The sequence below is a fragment of the Aplidium turbinatum genome, chromosome 5 (genome assembly GCF_918807975.1).
Source record: "Aplidium turbinatum chromosome 5, kaAplTurb1.1, whole genome shotgun sequence".
Taxonomy (NCBI): Eukaryota; Metazoa; Chordata; class Ascidiacea; order Aplousobranchia; family Polyclinidae; genus Aplidium; species Aplidium turbinatum.
In genome coordinates this window covers 37,321,878-37,337,107 of record NC_137476.1, presented here as the reverse complement: position 1 = coordinate 37,337,107, position 15,230 = coordinate 37,321,878, and the positions used below count along the sequence as shown (strand labels likewise).

Below are 15,230 nucleotides of genomic sequence, written 5' to 3'. Positions count from 1 at the left end.
TCCCTGCGTTTTCTTGACCCAGGTGTCATGACAATAGTTGTGTTGTTTTGTAGTTGGTGGTACAAACATTCAATGAGTTCGAGTATAAAGTCCCTTCGTAATATATGGTTTCCAATCGACTTTATAAAACGGGCACATGCGTTGATTGCCGCTATATATCGAGATCGAGGATGTTACCCCATAATGGCCACCTCCTGGAAACTGATCGCGTATATATTGTACGAACAAGCCATTTGATCAAAAACGTCGACGCCGACTTTGTTCTCATTGTAGAAACCGACACATATGGCTTTTTGGCAGCCGTGGTGGTGTCCACATCTGGCGTAGAATGCATGGTGGATAACAGACAGACTGTTGTTTAGCTTTTGGTTGGTACTTTACATAGGTACTATAGTGTGTGAAATGTAAACGTAAAAACCTTGCTGTGGCTGTGTTACAAATCAAAGACTTGCTGTTGCGTCATAATGAGTTAGTTTCGACAGGCAGCTATGGATAGCAAAAGAGATTTAGATTTAAAATAAGGTTATTAAGCCAATACAGTGCAAAATGCTTTCTGGTGTCCTATAGGACACCGTGGTAATTCTAGGGTATGAAATCAACAATGCGGTATAATTTCTTGAAAAAATATTCTTGGAATTCGGGCAACACGGTAACATTATGTCAACTAAAGTTTGTTAAAAGTCAAGAAATTTCAGAAGAAAAGCTTTTAATCCGAAGCGACAATTGCAGATTAAAGAAGACCCGATGTCCTATAGGACACCTTGGTAATCCTAGTGTTAACTCTATATCTATATATCATTAACATTGAAAATAAAGTACAAAACATTAAAATTGATTTTTTTCAATGTTGTCGAGTGGTGGGGTGTTTGCACGACGCTCGAAAATGCTTCATATTGACATCTCTCAAGAGCACTCGACCATCCTTTGACAAGAGACAAAGGCATGTCAAATTTAGGAAATTTGGTTCGATGAATGCAAAACATTTCCCGGCTTTCAATTGATTTGGTAAAGGCAGGTCGCACAACAAAGTGATGCCTTGAAAAATGTATGAAGTTTGTCACACAGAGGTAAGGATAAGCTGATGAAAGTTACGTGAGATTGAGCGTTATGAAGAAAGTTAGTTACAGAATGTCCGATAGTTTAAACCTAACACCGCAGAAAAAAGCTTCCAGTTATCTGGTGTGTTGTAACTGATCAGCTATCACACACCACATCAGGAGTCAGCAACGTGCGGCCTGGGGGCCACAAGTGGCCTTTTTTCATTTTTTTTGCGGCCCTTCATCTTCTTCCAGATTATTTTATTTATGAACACAAAAAATTATTTTATATTATGAACACAAAATGGACCATTTTCCTACATTAAAAGGTGTCTTTGATGGCAGTAATGAGAGCTTGGATGGTTATGCTCGAAGAGTGGCAGTGTTGCGTGAGGAATTTTCATCTCGATTTACACAATTTCGAAAATATGAATTAGTGTTTATTTGATGTGCGGCCCTCCTGACAGCATTACATTTTTCGAGCTGGCCCTTGTGTTAAAAAGGCCGCCCGCCCCTGCACTACATGATATCTCGACAAGCGCAAAATGAAAGTGGTTGTTATTATTATGGTGTAAATTGTTCAATGGATATTGAAGCCAACCCTTCAGAGAATTCTTACACAAAAATACTAAACATCTTAGTTCCCTATGTACGTTGAATCAATGTAAAAAAAAATTGATAGCTGGTTGAGTTATTAGATCGGTGAGTTGCTAACCTTATGCTTTCTAAAAGCATGCTGATCTGGCATCCTTGCTGTATACAAAGTAGTGAAAAAGTTTCACTTGCATCCGATTAATTATTAATTTAAGTTTTATCAATGCAAGATATCAAACTTTTCACACCCACTTCACGTTGAAAGATTAGGATAAATAATTTCCTTGTTTTTATTTGAATTGTATTGCAATCTTATATTGTAGGTCAATCAAAGAGAATCAAACAATTTCATCAGTAATTTTATTTATGTAACACAAAACATTTCCACAACAGCACATGCAATAAAAACAAATAAAGATGCAGACGCTTTTTTTAATACAATGAACAACTTTGTCTGTAAGATGGGCACAACACTTCATTCGTTCATTGTTTTCAGCTTATACGATGCTGTGTCGGGATCAGCTAAGAGCACAGACCGTCCAGAGCTATCAGCTAACCACTAACCAGCTGGTTGGAACTACCAAAAAGATCAGAAGATCAGAAATATGAGGAGGGTAACAAGATCAGGAAAGTAGAGGGCGAGGTACCAACCAGGAAAAGGGAACGGCCAGATAATTTCAAGTAGACGATACACTAGAAAAAAGTAAACCTCCAACAAAATGATCACACTCAGCCTCTGCTTTCAACAGCATGAGTTGCTCTAAATACAAAAATGCGAACATATTAATTATATGTTTGTATTTATATTATAGTTCTCAGTGTGATTGCATGTGAAACGTAGTGGTGTTGAATGAATGCTTCATTGCAGTTAGGTGCAAGGGAATTCCAATAGAAAACTTGTAATTTTTAAGGGGCAGGTCTCATTTTCATCTCTGCCCATTTTACGGAATACGCGCTAATTTTCCAATAAAACCAAAAAATCCCTTGAAAATGTATCTCTCCGTCTTCATAATATCTTCCATTGAGGTTGGAGAAGCTGCATGACTTGTACCACCAAGCACCACCTCTTTCCTCCGGACAGTTTTGCTCCCAAACATCATTGTCTTGGTCGTACGTTGAGAAGCCATAACCGTCTTGCATTGTCAAAGAATCTCCTGCCAAAACAAGATTAAGTGGAAAAATTGCATTGAGAGATAACAATGCTGCGTCTATGATTCATTTTTTTTTAATTGATTTGAATCTTTATCCTCGGACTGGGAAAGTGTCTTGCAGAGCTTAATCCTGGCAGTTTTGCATACTTGTAGAGGCTTTGAATCACTGACGCAAGCCCGGTCACCGAGATTGACAGAGTGAAGTTTCCGATTGTTGAAGTTGAAGTGTTGCCGGGAAATTATGCGAGTGCATGCCGCTCAAGCTAAAATGCCACTAAATGCCGCTATGCTCAAGCATTGAATTACAAAAGATTATCTCATGTATAATTGACACGCAAAATTCAAGGCCATTGTCAGAAAGATTATTGTTGTTTAAAAAACAAAACGATAAAACTCTAATATTCATTTCTACTTTCTGGACAGATTTGTAGCATTAGTTTGTTTTTATAGATGTGATGAAGGTGATAAGAAAGAACAATGATTAATCTTACCGGCAGTTCCACTGTATCCACTAATTGACAACCGATATTTTGTGTCAGGTCCCATCACACGAAACGCACTGAAACATCCATAATTGTATTGTTATTATGGCATTTCTACTTCAAATCTTGTTTCCTGGAATTGATTTGAAGTATTATCCTTAGACTGCGAAAGCCTTTGAAGGAGAATCGTGGCAGTTTTAAATACTTGTTGAGACTTTAAACCCGCGATACAGGCAAGTTACTGAAATTGACAGATTAATGTTGTCTGCAAAGTGTTCCATTCACTTCGTGCAGCTGAATGGAGAGCAGTCATGAAATGAGTTGCTCAAGTGTACACCTCGAAAGTTGAACTAGTATCTCTTGATGTTGAAGTTTCCTCGCGCACAAAGTCCAGAGCATAATCAACTGAGCTATTGGGGCGGACTTCTTTTTCAAACAATGACATGCTACTCTATTGACATCAAACTCACCTGTACTCAGCGTAGGCAGTGTTGCCGTCAAAATCCTCCAAATCCACTCGAAGTATGTGAGCTTTAGATCCTGTCAAGTCATTCAGATGTCTCAAACCTAGAACATAGTTTGTTCTTAATACGCTGATTGCAGTGATAGTTTACACGTACTCTAAACAAATGTACAGTAGCTCATACTTCCAAATAATAACCCAGTTTGAAACATCACTTAAACCCAGATATTAGAAAATGTCAATTAGTTTGATATACTGCAAGCTTTTACATATCTTACCAAACCAAAATTCTCCTTCTAAGTCACCGAATCCTTCTGTGTAATTATTCCAATCTCTGTAGAAATCTATGTCTCCAGAACCACGTCGTTGAATTACCTGTATGCAATACGTCACAATGCACAACTATACAGATCAGTATAAAATGCAATTGTCAAAAAACATTAGGAATCTGTTTTACCCTTGAAAAAAAATCTTCAAAATGTTCTTATTCATATAAAATTATGACATTTCATCCAATGTTTTAACAGGGGGTGAAATCGTTGTTCATGATTGGATTGCATAAAGATTCCAAACTATTTGTATCAATTCAGAAAAGAGAACGTCAAAGTGACACAATATCTAGAAAATTACTGCAGCCCTGAAAGAAATTTTTAAACAACTTATTTTAGAAGAACAAAAAACAATATAGACGGTAAATACATCAATCGTTTGCGTTTTGCTCACGACATAATTGTTATAATCTGAAGTGAACAGCCATAACATAATTCTTATAATCTGGTCATGGGCAGGTCATATATAAAGACATGAGAACAACAGATAGACCAACAAATTACCAATTTGGACACCCTGGGAAAACAATCGCAAACGAGGAAAGTCCAAAAATGGGATGGAGAGACGACATTGACAAAGAATGTGGAACAACAAACTTGTATACAAAACACACGATCGACTGGGTTGACAAAAAGGTGGAAGGCCTTCGCTCAGTAATGGGCTACCACTGACTGAAAATGATGAATCATGAATAACGAATTTTAACATTGATATTGATGTTGACGATAACGATGACGTTGACGATGACGTTGATGATGACGTTAACGATGACGTTGATGTACACTGTTAAAGTTTCTTCGGAGAATAGAAACTATATTCGGATTTAAATAGTTTTGCTTGAGTTTTTGTTTGACATTGTGCACTTTTCTATTGTATTGATCATATTGATAATATAAAAATTGATTGATTGAATACATTTGTATGTCAACAGCGGTTTGGTTAATTTTGATGGAGAAAATAAAACAACGTTAATCAAAAGAAGAATTTTCAAATATATCAAGACATCATGTCATTCATGTAACACCTGTCAAGAACCAGATGATCTCAATGGATTACTCACCATCCAACTATGATTTGAATTTTGGTATTCAAACTGACAGTATATTTTGACAAGATGGCCGATGTAGGGTAGGAAGAATATTCCGTCCGATCTGCTCCCTTTGTTGTATTGCTGGTCACAGTCTCCGTTAGGTGTCACTAGTAACAATTAAAAGCTTCATATTAGATAAAATTACTTTCTTGTTGAGAAAGAGCGACCTTCCTGGCGTCAGCACTACCTGACTACTCACTATAGAACAACGAGCAGTGTGTTTTGCTAACCATACCTTGTAGCCTCCACAATTGCCATCAAGAATTTTTCCAATAACATATGTTCTCGGCAGTCGATTGTAGCAAGAATCGACAGCGATATACACGTGTTTCGCCCATGAGGCTGGGTTCATCAGTATCGCACCGCTAATTCTCAACCGCTGATTTTGTCAGTCAATTGAATCCTTAGCTTTATGGAAATAAAATGCATATCCTCGGCAAAAGTTAGCTTAGATGTTTTTTTTTCATAAAGGTCAAGATTCAATTGACTGACAAAAGCATCGGTTGAGAACTATGTGGCATGAATTAGTGGTGCGATACTGATGAGCCCAGCCTCATGAGCGAAACACGCGTCTATCGTTGTCAATTCTTTCTAAACTCGACTGCTGAGAAACACTACCTTCCCTGTTAACCGTTATTTTAGAAAGGTTATACTTAAATCATTTTACATTCAATGTACTGTAGCTTGGTAAAATAGCGTAGCTGTGCAGATGTTTGCTTTCAGGCTCTTTTTAAACTACTTAGCAGCAATACCGTAACAATAAGAAGACCTGTTTATAAACAAAGAGCGTACACTTTATAACATCTTGTACCATAGTAGTTTTTACTCATCAGTACAACTATGTATTTGCTGATGTTCTCAGTGAGAAATGATCTACTTTACACCCAACCAAACAAGTGATCACCTTCCATGATGAATGTCCTCAGTTCATCCATCTTCTTTTCCAGCTTAATTACATCCATTTCAAGCTTGTTCACTGCGAATGCAACCTCTTCCTGGCCAGAGGCGATCCCACAAAGACATAGTATTGCCAGTAAAGCTGGTGACATTTCTATTACGAAACTCATTTTTGATCCATGACTGAAAAACAAAGGTTAACGGAATCACTTCTCAGGAAGTGTTTTAGATTAGATTTGTTTTGATTCTTAGGAAACAAGAAGTTAGTCTATTTGAGTCAGGTTTATTGTGGATTAAAAATTCCTCAGCACGACCCCAAACCTGACATACACCTTTACCTTAGACTTAGACATTAGGTTTTACCTTATTTACTATTTTGAAAAACTTTGTTTTGAATGAAGTACCGTCTTAGTAGCTTCCATATCTCTATTATGATTTTCAATACGTTAATACAGCTCTTTCAAACATTCATGTCTCATCACAAAATTTTCAATCGCTCTTAAACATTAAACTTTCCGTTTGACTGCCACACAATGAAACATCAGTCAAAAATAATTGTGCAACCTTTTATTTCAAGAACTATCGACTGCTTGGGAATTGAACTCAAGACCAAGACGCTGGAACAAAGTTGCAATATCAGCAAGGTTACAAAACTCAACACATAAACAATGTCTAAAAGAGCTCAGTGTCAAATACTTTATTGCCAATTAAATAATATAATATAAGATTTTTGGAGCAAACTAAGCTGAACTATCACAAAGTGTAAAGTGATAATCCGCTTTTGTTTCGACGTTTCATCAATTAGAAGCGACTGACTTCTTCACGGGGCTAGATGAGACGGTGAATACCTGTCTAGAATGGCAAAAAGTAAGTCCATGTTGCTGCCAACCATTGTAAGCAAATAAAATTGTTTGTCATTTATTGGTTTGTTTAATTTGTAGCGCCGAGATGTCGGGTTTATAAAACTTTCATCATCTTCTTATTTGAGATAGAATTCCATCTATTTTGTTTGTAACTTTAATTAACTTAGATTCAAAGAATTTATTTCCCATTTTAAGAAATATACATTTGAAATAGTTTCGTGCTTGTCATCACATACTAATTTGATTCGGAGGGAAGAAAAAGAATTGTTAATACAAAGCTTTACCAAAGTAAGTCAAATAATTGTAAGTAACCACTTTGTATCACCGTCTAGCGGAAGTTGGCTGAAGCTTGGCCACCACTTCGTTGTATAGACATCAGTAATTGCTATGTGTGGAAAACTACGATGTTGTCTTGCTTTCAATACAAGGAAGAAGGTTGACCTTACCAATGATTAGTGCCGTACCAGTCTATGTATTGGATGTTTTGTCCAGAGCTTCGGTAAAGAGTTTGTCTTGATGAACCACAAGCATACGAAGCCGAGTAACGTAATCAGGTTTTTAACGTTTACAGAGAATAAACATTACATTGAAGCAAGTTGCCCTCCTGACGTTTTCTGCGTCACATGATGTCCTTTTAGAGATAACATACAGTCATGATCTGTTTTGAAATTCTATTAGGTTAACTACAAACCATGTGTGCAGTTCTTCTTTTTTTTCTTATTATTATTATTTCTACATTTTTATTAATGAATGATTTTGATTAACTTGCTATTTTATCTATCAATATTTTATTTTTATTTTGAGCAAATTATTTGCCCTTTATGGATTAGATCAACTTAGTTTTGGTTTCTCGGTAGCCTGTAGACTGTAGAGCGATGCAATGCTACAAATTTCTTACTATGTCTTTCAAAGATATTTCGACTGTAGATTGGATAGCGAAACGGATGACTCTCTGTAGCCTACCTGACTTGCCAGTAGCACCTACCCTGAAGTTTCTAGATCACAATGAAAGGAACAAATGTTTCCATTTCATGCTTTCTTTCAATACGTAAAAAATTGAATAGAATAATGTTAAAACTGTTTTCTTGATTATGTTGCCAATAAATATGTAATAAAAAGTCGCATAGTTTGCTAAGAAAGTCCGGGTAGCTTGGCATGAATTTGACACGAAATGTAAGTTAGAAGAGTTTCATCATGCAGGCAGAAAAGAAAATATCTACTTTAAATTCATATTGCAATTGCCTAAATTCAGACCAACTCTATCTTTATTTTTTTTAAACCTACATATCTAACAAATCATTCGCTTATAGTTTGCAATTGAGTACCTCGATATTTAAAGTTTTGTATTTCAATTTGAGTGAAGATTGCGCGTATCAGGTAATATTTAATCAATCGTAGTAGCCTAATGTTTGGTCACACCAAAATATTTGGTCAAACGAATGTAAAAGACTCTATAAAAGAAAAAGTGTACATTACAAGGGTTTGACCTAAACATTTTTGCTGTTTATCTTTGTCTTTACATTTTTTCATCCGCTTTTATTGGATATTTCAGGACTTACCAAGAAAAGCTTTGGAGTTGAGCATTTATCTTCCCGCATTGATGTTTGAGTTCAGATTTGCTTCACAACATAATCGCTGATACGCAAAAAGCAAATCGTCTGCAGACGTTGAATCAATGCAAAAAGCGGTTGATTTGCTGTCTGGGTTTATGCATTTACAGTAATGCTTGGTGGTTGAAAATCGATATCAAGTAGACGTAAGCCAATCTTCGTTTTCGATTAGTGTGTCATCAAATGTCTTGCTTGAGACACCGTAGCGTGCCTTCAAAGAGCATCGAACTGACGTCCTCGAAGTGTCGTTTAATCTTTTCTGATAAATACGAGACAACAATATATACAACCATGTACTTGTATTCACATCAAGATAATTTATAACCAAAACAAATGCAAAATCAAATTTTTTTTGCAAAATTTCATAAGATTCAGTGTTGATGCGTCAGTCTAACTTGGACGCATTTTCATTTCCACACTTTGCTTTGTGTAAGGCAGTCCCCCTACACTAAACCACACTATCCCTTGGAAAGACCTTTGCCCTGCTCCAAAGTATTTTCCGTTTAAATTTGCTCGATAGCAAGAATTGTACCACCAGGCCCCCGTGTTCTCTTTAGCACAATTACCGGACCAGTTATCGTTGTCCTTGTCTTCTGTGGAAAAGGGTAGCCCATTGTGATATACCAGTGAGTCAACTGCAAATAAAATCAGTCTGTTACAAAATTATGAAATTTGCAGATTCCATTGAGCTACCAAATGTGAGACAAAGCTTTTGTGGTTTGTAGATGAATGTGGTTCTTTAATAGTTGAATGTTGCCATGTGTGATTGCAAAATGACTTTTGATGCTGTTTTAGACAATGCGCTGTTTCAGTATGATATTTATGATAAGAAAACCAAACGAATGATATCAATTAAAACCACTTTCCTACTTAAAATGAATGTTTTAAACTGTTGAATACGAAGAAACTTTTATGACTGTGAAACAAAGAAATTAAATCGAGTTTCTTACCTGCTGTGCCACTGTAAGTACCAACACTCAACCGATAGTTGTCAGATGAGTCACCGATAAAAAAATCTCTGAAACAAATAACTTATTATAAGTAGTGATAATGACAAACAAATCCACAGACGTTGAATTAATGTAGAAAACGACTAATCTGCTGCTTAGAATCAAATGCAGAACGGTTCTTCCCAAACGCCAACAAGAATAACTGTGATAGAGTTGTTCATTGTCTGATTTCATAAGGTACATATAACAATTACAGAGTAAAAACAATCCACAAACAGACAGAAAGACTATATACAATTTCAGAGGAATACCTAAGATGCATGATTGAAAGGTTATTTAGCCGCCTTTACAGTAGCAAAATATATATGGATATGTGATAAATTGAATCTCATTGTTAATAATGTAACGCACATTCCTTCCAACTAGTATTTCATGTCCATTCTTTCACCCCTTGCATGACGTTACCAATCATATGAGTATTATAAAATAATTGCTCACGTGTATTCTGCATAGCAATGTTTACCATCTGAGTCCACCATGTCCACCCGCAATGTATAAGGCCGTGTACTGGTTATCAAATGAAGGTTTTCCAAACCTTTAGAGATTTAGTGGACTTTTAAACATATGGCATACTAATATCATCAAAACTAGTTACTAGTTCACTGAAAACATTAACAACCTGTTTGAACTGAACAGGATTATCAGAAGGAACTTATTCAAATAGAATTATATTTGAATAAGTTTCTTCTGGTGATTTCATAAGACTGAAATAGGCTGTTAAAGTTTCTGGTGAACAAGTAACTAATTGTGATGTAATTCGTTCTTCTTAGGTTTTAGGCTTGGCACTGAACACTTTTTGTAGTACTAAAAGCATTTATTGTTATAGCATTACTAATTTTGTTGGTTTGAGCCTAATTTATCTCATAAAAACATCAGCAGCAAATTTAAAAAAAGATATATTTCCATGTGGTTTCACAAAGCCAAAATGTCTAACGTGTTCTGAGCACAAAGCAGAAATGATTAACAAGAACATAGACTGTAGAGATCGTTTCGCTGCAGCTAAGTTGCAAGATAATTGCGCAATTGTTGTTTTATATTTTAAAAGAATAAATTACTAACCAAGCCAGAAATTTGTAGTTAAATTTCCAAACCCATCAGTATAGTTCTTCCAATTCCTATAGAAATCTACGTCATCACTTATTCTCCGTTGGAAGATCTAGAAAAGAAAAATGATGTTTCTTGATTTAGTTTATCATCGCAGCCAAGCAGAGAAAGCTCGAAATCTGCCGGTTCGACACCTTTCCAGAGCACACTTCTGTTTCTGATTAGGGAAGTTGATGGGATGTTCGAAAGTTGATACACAGGTTAAATTCTTTGCTTTTCCGTTCACTTAATCTAAATATTTAACCAACGAAAGCAAGCCTGGATACGACCAAAATCATCTTTGCTGAAGATGGTGATTCAATTTCGGGCTTTTGCACTTGCAAAGACTTATATAACTTTTCAGATTTGTTGCAATTCGTTTTTGTGGTTATACATTTTACAACATCGTCTCCTATTGCGGTTGAGCCTCTATATGACTGCACTGACACTGTCTGTTTTGTGAAGCACTGAGGAGCAACGCATATCCGCATTGGATACAGCTCTATGAAAAAACAAACGTTATTTATATTATTATTATGTTTTGTAATAGTCAAACATCACGATACATACTGCTGCTTACTAACCAGCCAGTTGAATGCGGTGTCGTTGTGTTCAAACTCGCAGTAAACTGGAATGAAAGTCCCGTTTATGTGGAGGTGGAATTGGCCATCCTCCTTTGATCCTTGTTCCTTCAAGTGGTCGCAGTGTTCTGTGGGCTTCACTTGTACAACAAATATAAAAGTTTAAAGGATCACCATTTTTAATAACTACATCACAGCAAAAAGAACATTTTAGAAGCTTCCAACTTCTTAGCAGCGAATACTGCCGAAAATAAACTCAACAGCCTCAAACTACAGAAGCTGATGCTTCTATAATTTCTGTTCAACATCTTTTAGCAAAACAAAGTTTGAGGCAGCCCTTTGTCAAAACTCTGTTTATCAGCGTCATAGCAATTATATTGGAAGTGGCAAACTCTTTTCAGATAGCAAGTTGATTTAATGAATATCTTCTTCAGACAGAAGCTCCTATCTGACGAGATCTGATGAACATTTTCACAAGAACAAGAGGCCACTGTGATCATTTTATAGTATGATCTTCTACCCAAATTTATTCACTCCAGACTCTAAAGCAATAAAAGAAATGTGTGTTAAAATGTATGTTAGAACAATTATTTTTGACTTAAAACCACAATACCTGTTTCCACATAAGCTTTCAATTCTTCCAGTTCTAGTTCTAACTCGTCAATTTTATTTTCTACACTTGATAAGTCAGTATTGTTCTGTGTTAGCACACCGAGCATGAGCGTTGCCACCATCAGTACTAACAAATATAGCTTTTTATATTTCTTCGCCATCTTGAATAATCTGCGTAAAAATAGTTTGAAGTACATTGTCCTCATTTTAATTCAGAGAAAATAAAAAGATAATAGATTTAAAGAATCATGTAAAAAAATAATTTTTTTCACTCAATCTACCCAATCAAGCAAATCATAAACACAGACTATATGAACTTGCGTAGTGTGGCTACGTGCTTTATACCTAACTTGTAATAATCAATTTATTTCTACTACTTCTTTATTTACAATAGTGAAATTGTTTTTTCTGATTTCTAGTCTTACACTGTGGAATTTTTGGGACCTCCTCATTTTAAGCAAAGTCGCCATACAAACGTTAACATAACGAACAATTTCTGCAATTATTGATAGTTTTATTACATTTCTAACACTTGTCTTATAATTACAATATTTTAAGCACTTCAAATTTTCTCCTGTCTGCGGTCAGAAACAGCACATTGCTATTTGCAGGTGTAGAGGAATAGCAAACATATGTCAATTTATTTACTTTCCATTTCAGCCAGATTTTTTTTTTTAAGCTTCTTGAGCAGAATTTGATTCAGTCAATTTACCCAGCTGGTTGAATCTGTCAGTGACTCCAAGTTTTATTAGAAAGTTTGGAGTTTTTGCTTCTTGCACGTAAATAAACAAACAAAATTAAAATTCCCAGAACTCGCAATAACATTCCTCATTTTATGCGTAAAAAGATTTATGTGATCGCATTTCCACCAAACTATTAAAACAACAAGATTAGTATGCAGCCTAACTTATTGGATTTTCTGCATCTGTAGAAAAATGTAATAATTGATTTAAAGCTTTTATTGTCAGTGACATTCAACTTATGAATGTCACAGTAGCAGAAAGGTTTGTTCACTACATTTGACGGTTTATCATGTCCATGGTTGCCCTTTCCGATGTGGGAAGAGGGGGTGAAATAGAAAGTCAATCCAAGTATTTGCTTCAATGTACTATCAATCATCTTAGCAATACGAGACAAAATGTTCAATAAGATTCTGACCTGTCCCCATCAAGAAATTCCAAGGCTGTTCCTATAATTCAACTTGAAAAACAGGATCCAGAAGATATACTTTGTGCTTGCCTTTCTCAGCATTGACTTACTATTGAAAAGGAAAAATAATTACTTGACTCTTGTTTTATGGTAATAAATTGGTAATGGTAAATAATTTAGTTTGCGTTCATTTTTTACTTTTTTGTTTTTTGCAAATTTTTGTTTATCCGTTAACAGATCAACAAACTGAACTGCTCCCAAGCTTCAGGGAGTGTTCAACTAACTAAAGGTTTTCTAAAGTTTTTGCCGAGTCAACGCCACTATGCAAGATTAGTCAAACTCATAGCATTTCGAATCTTGGACTGGAGCAGAAAATTTAAACGAACAGGAATAGTGCGTCTAGCCCAGTGGCAAGTTTTCTTCAATCTAACGAAGTTTTAGTTTTTTAATTAAATCTCCAGCGCTGTGATAAGCGATGCAGTGTGACTTTGGTGAAACCATTTTGAATACTGAAAAGTTTGGATGTTCATCAGGACAATTATCGTTTTTAGCACTAGTTGCTACGTTCATCTGATGAAATTGAAAGTAACTGCAATCGCACTGCAGTATATAACCTGGTGAAATTTTATTTTGTATGTTATTCGCTCTGAGGATGCGCATTGTCATGGTGCGCGAAACGTCAGTGAAGCAATAAACCATCTTGTTTGTTGTTAATTTTACTTTCAATTTCATCAGATGAACGTAGCAACTAGTGTTAGAAACGAAACCATTTTTGTCAGTCAATGCAAGCATTACCACCTAGTGGATAGATTTTTTATTGCTATCATCCGCAAGCTGGTGTTTGTACGCCTGACTAGTAAGAGCTCTTGTACAACGTTTGAGAGAACGCAATTTGACAATGCTCAAGAACAAGCAGATATATCTTGCCGACACACTTACAGACTTGAAGATGAAAACAAAACTGGCAGCTTCATTATCCACTTAAACTAAATCTTTAACCACCGGGTGTACCTAGATGCGACAATAAGCCAATCTATAGAGTGACGTAACTATTAGTTTAAATAAATATATCGTGTCAGCTCCAGCTAGTGCCCCACTGTTGATGCTGTTACTGCTGTACACGTGATGACGACATTGGTATAATAAAAGTAGAGCTTTGCATGTTCATGGCAATCATCTATTGCTACCTAAACTACTGTACTAATGGATCTTTTTGGTTGGTTTGTGTGACTGACAAAGGTTTTGATAAGTATGCCGGGCAGTTTCGCATTGATTTAACGTACGTCTGTTGACGTTGCTACGGCCAAAACATAAAACATATAAGCTACATACCTTGCTTGCTATTACAGTTACCTAACTAACCAAAAGCGCATTGAACGACAGATTTTGCTTGTTGAGATGTTGTCATTTGAATTCTATGATGTCACAGCATGTGATGTTACAATTGCCTTCTCAACGGCCCTGAATCCATTTTTTACTTGACATGCAGTAAAGATAATAAACAGTGCATTCTGGAATGGAATTCTTCTTTGGGACATCAACCTGTGTTCAAATTATCAAGCCCGTGTAGTTTGCACAGCCGAGTGGTTAGAACACTGGTTCGTTGCTTGAAAGGGCGCGGGTTCGACACCACTGAAGAGCTCACAACTTTGCGTTTGGAAAGACATTAAATGATAATTGGATGGATGTCAATTGATATTTAATTTTTATTGGATGTTAAATTGTGCCTACAGCATTCTTGGTAAGTGTGTTAAATGCAAGGAAATAGGCTACATCGTTATTAGTCTTTGCATAACCAAATACCTACCGTGCTACGCAGCTGTAAAGACTGTATCAGGATTAGCGAATACGTTAGTTTTGAAGATTTATGTTGTGGTTTTTCATTCATAGCTAGCCTCTATTTTAAAGGGTGGTCTAATGCACAAAAATAAGTTATGAAAGTATTAAAAAAAGCACAAATCCCTAAGCAGGAACTAAATAATATTATCTTTTAACCGAAGGTTCCTTCACATCTTACACATAGGTACAGGACCGTTGAGAGGATAATTTAGCCCGGTGCCAATGAGATCCTTCGGCTTCAAATCAAGATAATTCTGAAACAATGCACAATATGCAAAAAATACGCGGTGGTTTCTTAAAATTTCCGGGCCCATTGGAAAGGCTGCTGGACCCTAGGAGTATCCTGAACCCGGGTCCAAAAGTACCCTCTGGGTGCTCCTATCAACACTACTGCACAGTGCACAGGCCTCAGAGGTTGAGTATTCTTACATGGAGAAGT

The 15,230-nt window shown here is 36.1% G+C and overlaps 2 protein-coding genes across 2 annotated transcripts; both read right to left on the bottom strand.

The window, feature by feature from the left end:
- Nucleotides 1-1,974: 1,974 nt before the first annotated feature.
- LOC145770632 (microfibril-associated glycoprotein 4-like) lies at nucleotides 1,975-6,244 on the bottom strand. Its single transcript, XM_082582323.1, has 6 exons — nucleotides 6,052-6,244; nucleotides 5,118-5,254; nucleotides 4,006-4,102; nucleotides 3,735-3,831; nucleotides 3,274-3,341; nucleotides 1,975-2,785 (listed from the first exon to the last, which is right to left on the bottom strand). Exons 1-6 carry the CDS (start codon nucleotides 6,212-6,214, stop codon nucleotides 2,538-2,540), a joined length of 810 nt encoding a protein of 269 aa, XP_082438449.1. The 5' UTR covers nucleotides 6,215-6,244; the 3' UTR covers nucleotides 1,975-2,537.
- Nucleotides 6,245-8,801: 2,557 nt separating this feature from the next.
- LOC145771266 (microfibril-associated glycoprotein 4-like) lies at nucleotides 8,802-12,006 on the bottom strand. The gene is made up of 6 exons (XM_082583002.1): nucleotides 11,805-12,006; nucleotides 11,195-11,331; nucleotides 10,587-10,683; nucleotides 9,966-10,062; nucleotides 9,468-9,535; nucleotides 8,802-9,152 (listed from the first exon to the last, which is right to left on the bottom strand). Exons 1-6 carry the CDS (start codon nucleotides 11,998-12,000, stop codon nucleotides 8,908-8,910), a joined length of 840 nt encoding a protein of 279 aa, XP_082439128.1. The 5' UTR covers nucleotides 12,001-12,006; the 3' UTR covers nucleotides 8,802-8,907.
- Nucleotides 12,007-15,230: the final 3,224 nt, after the last annotated feature.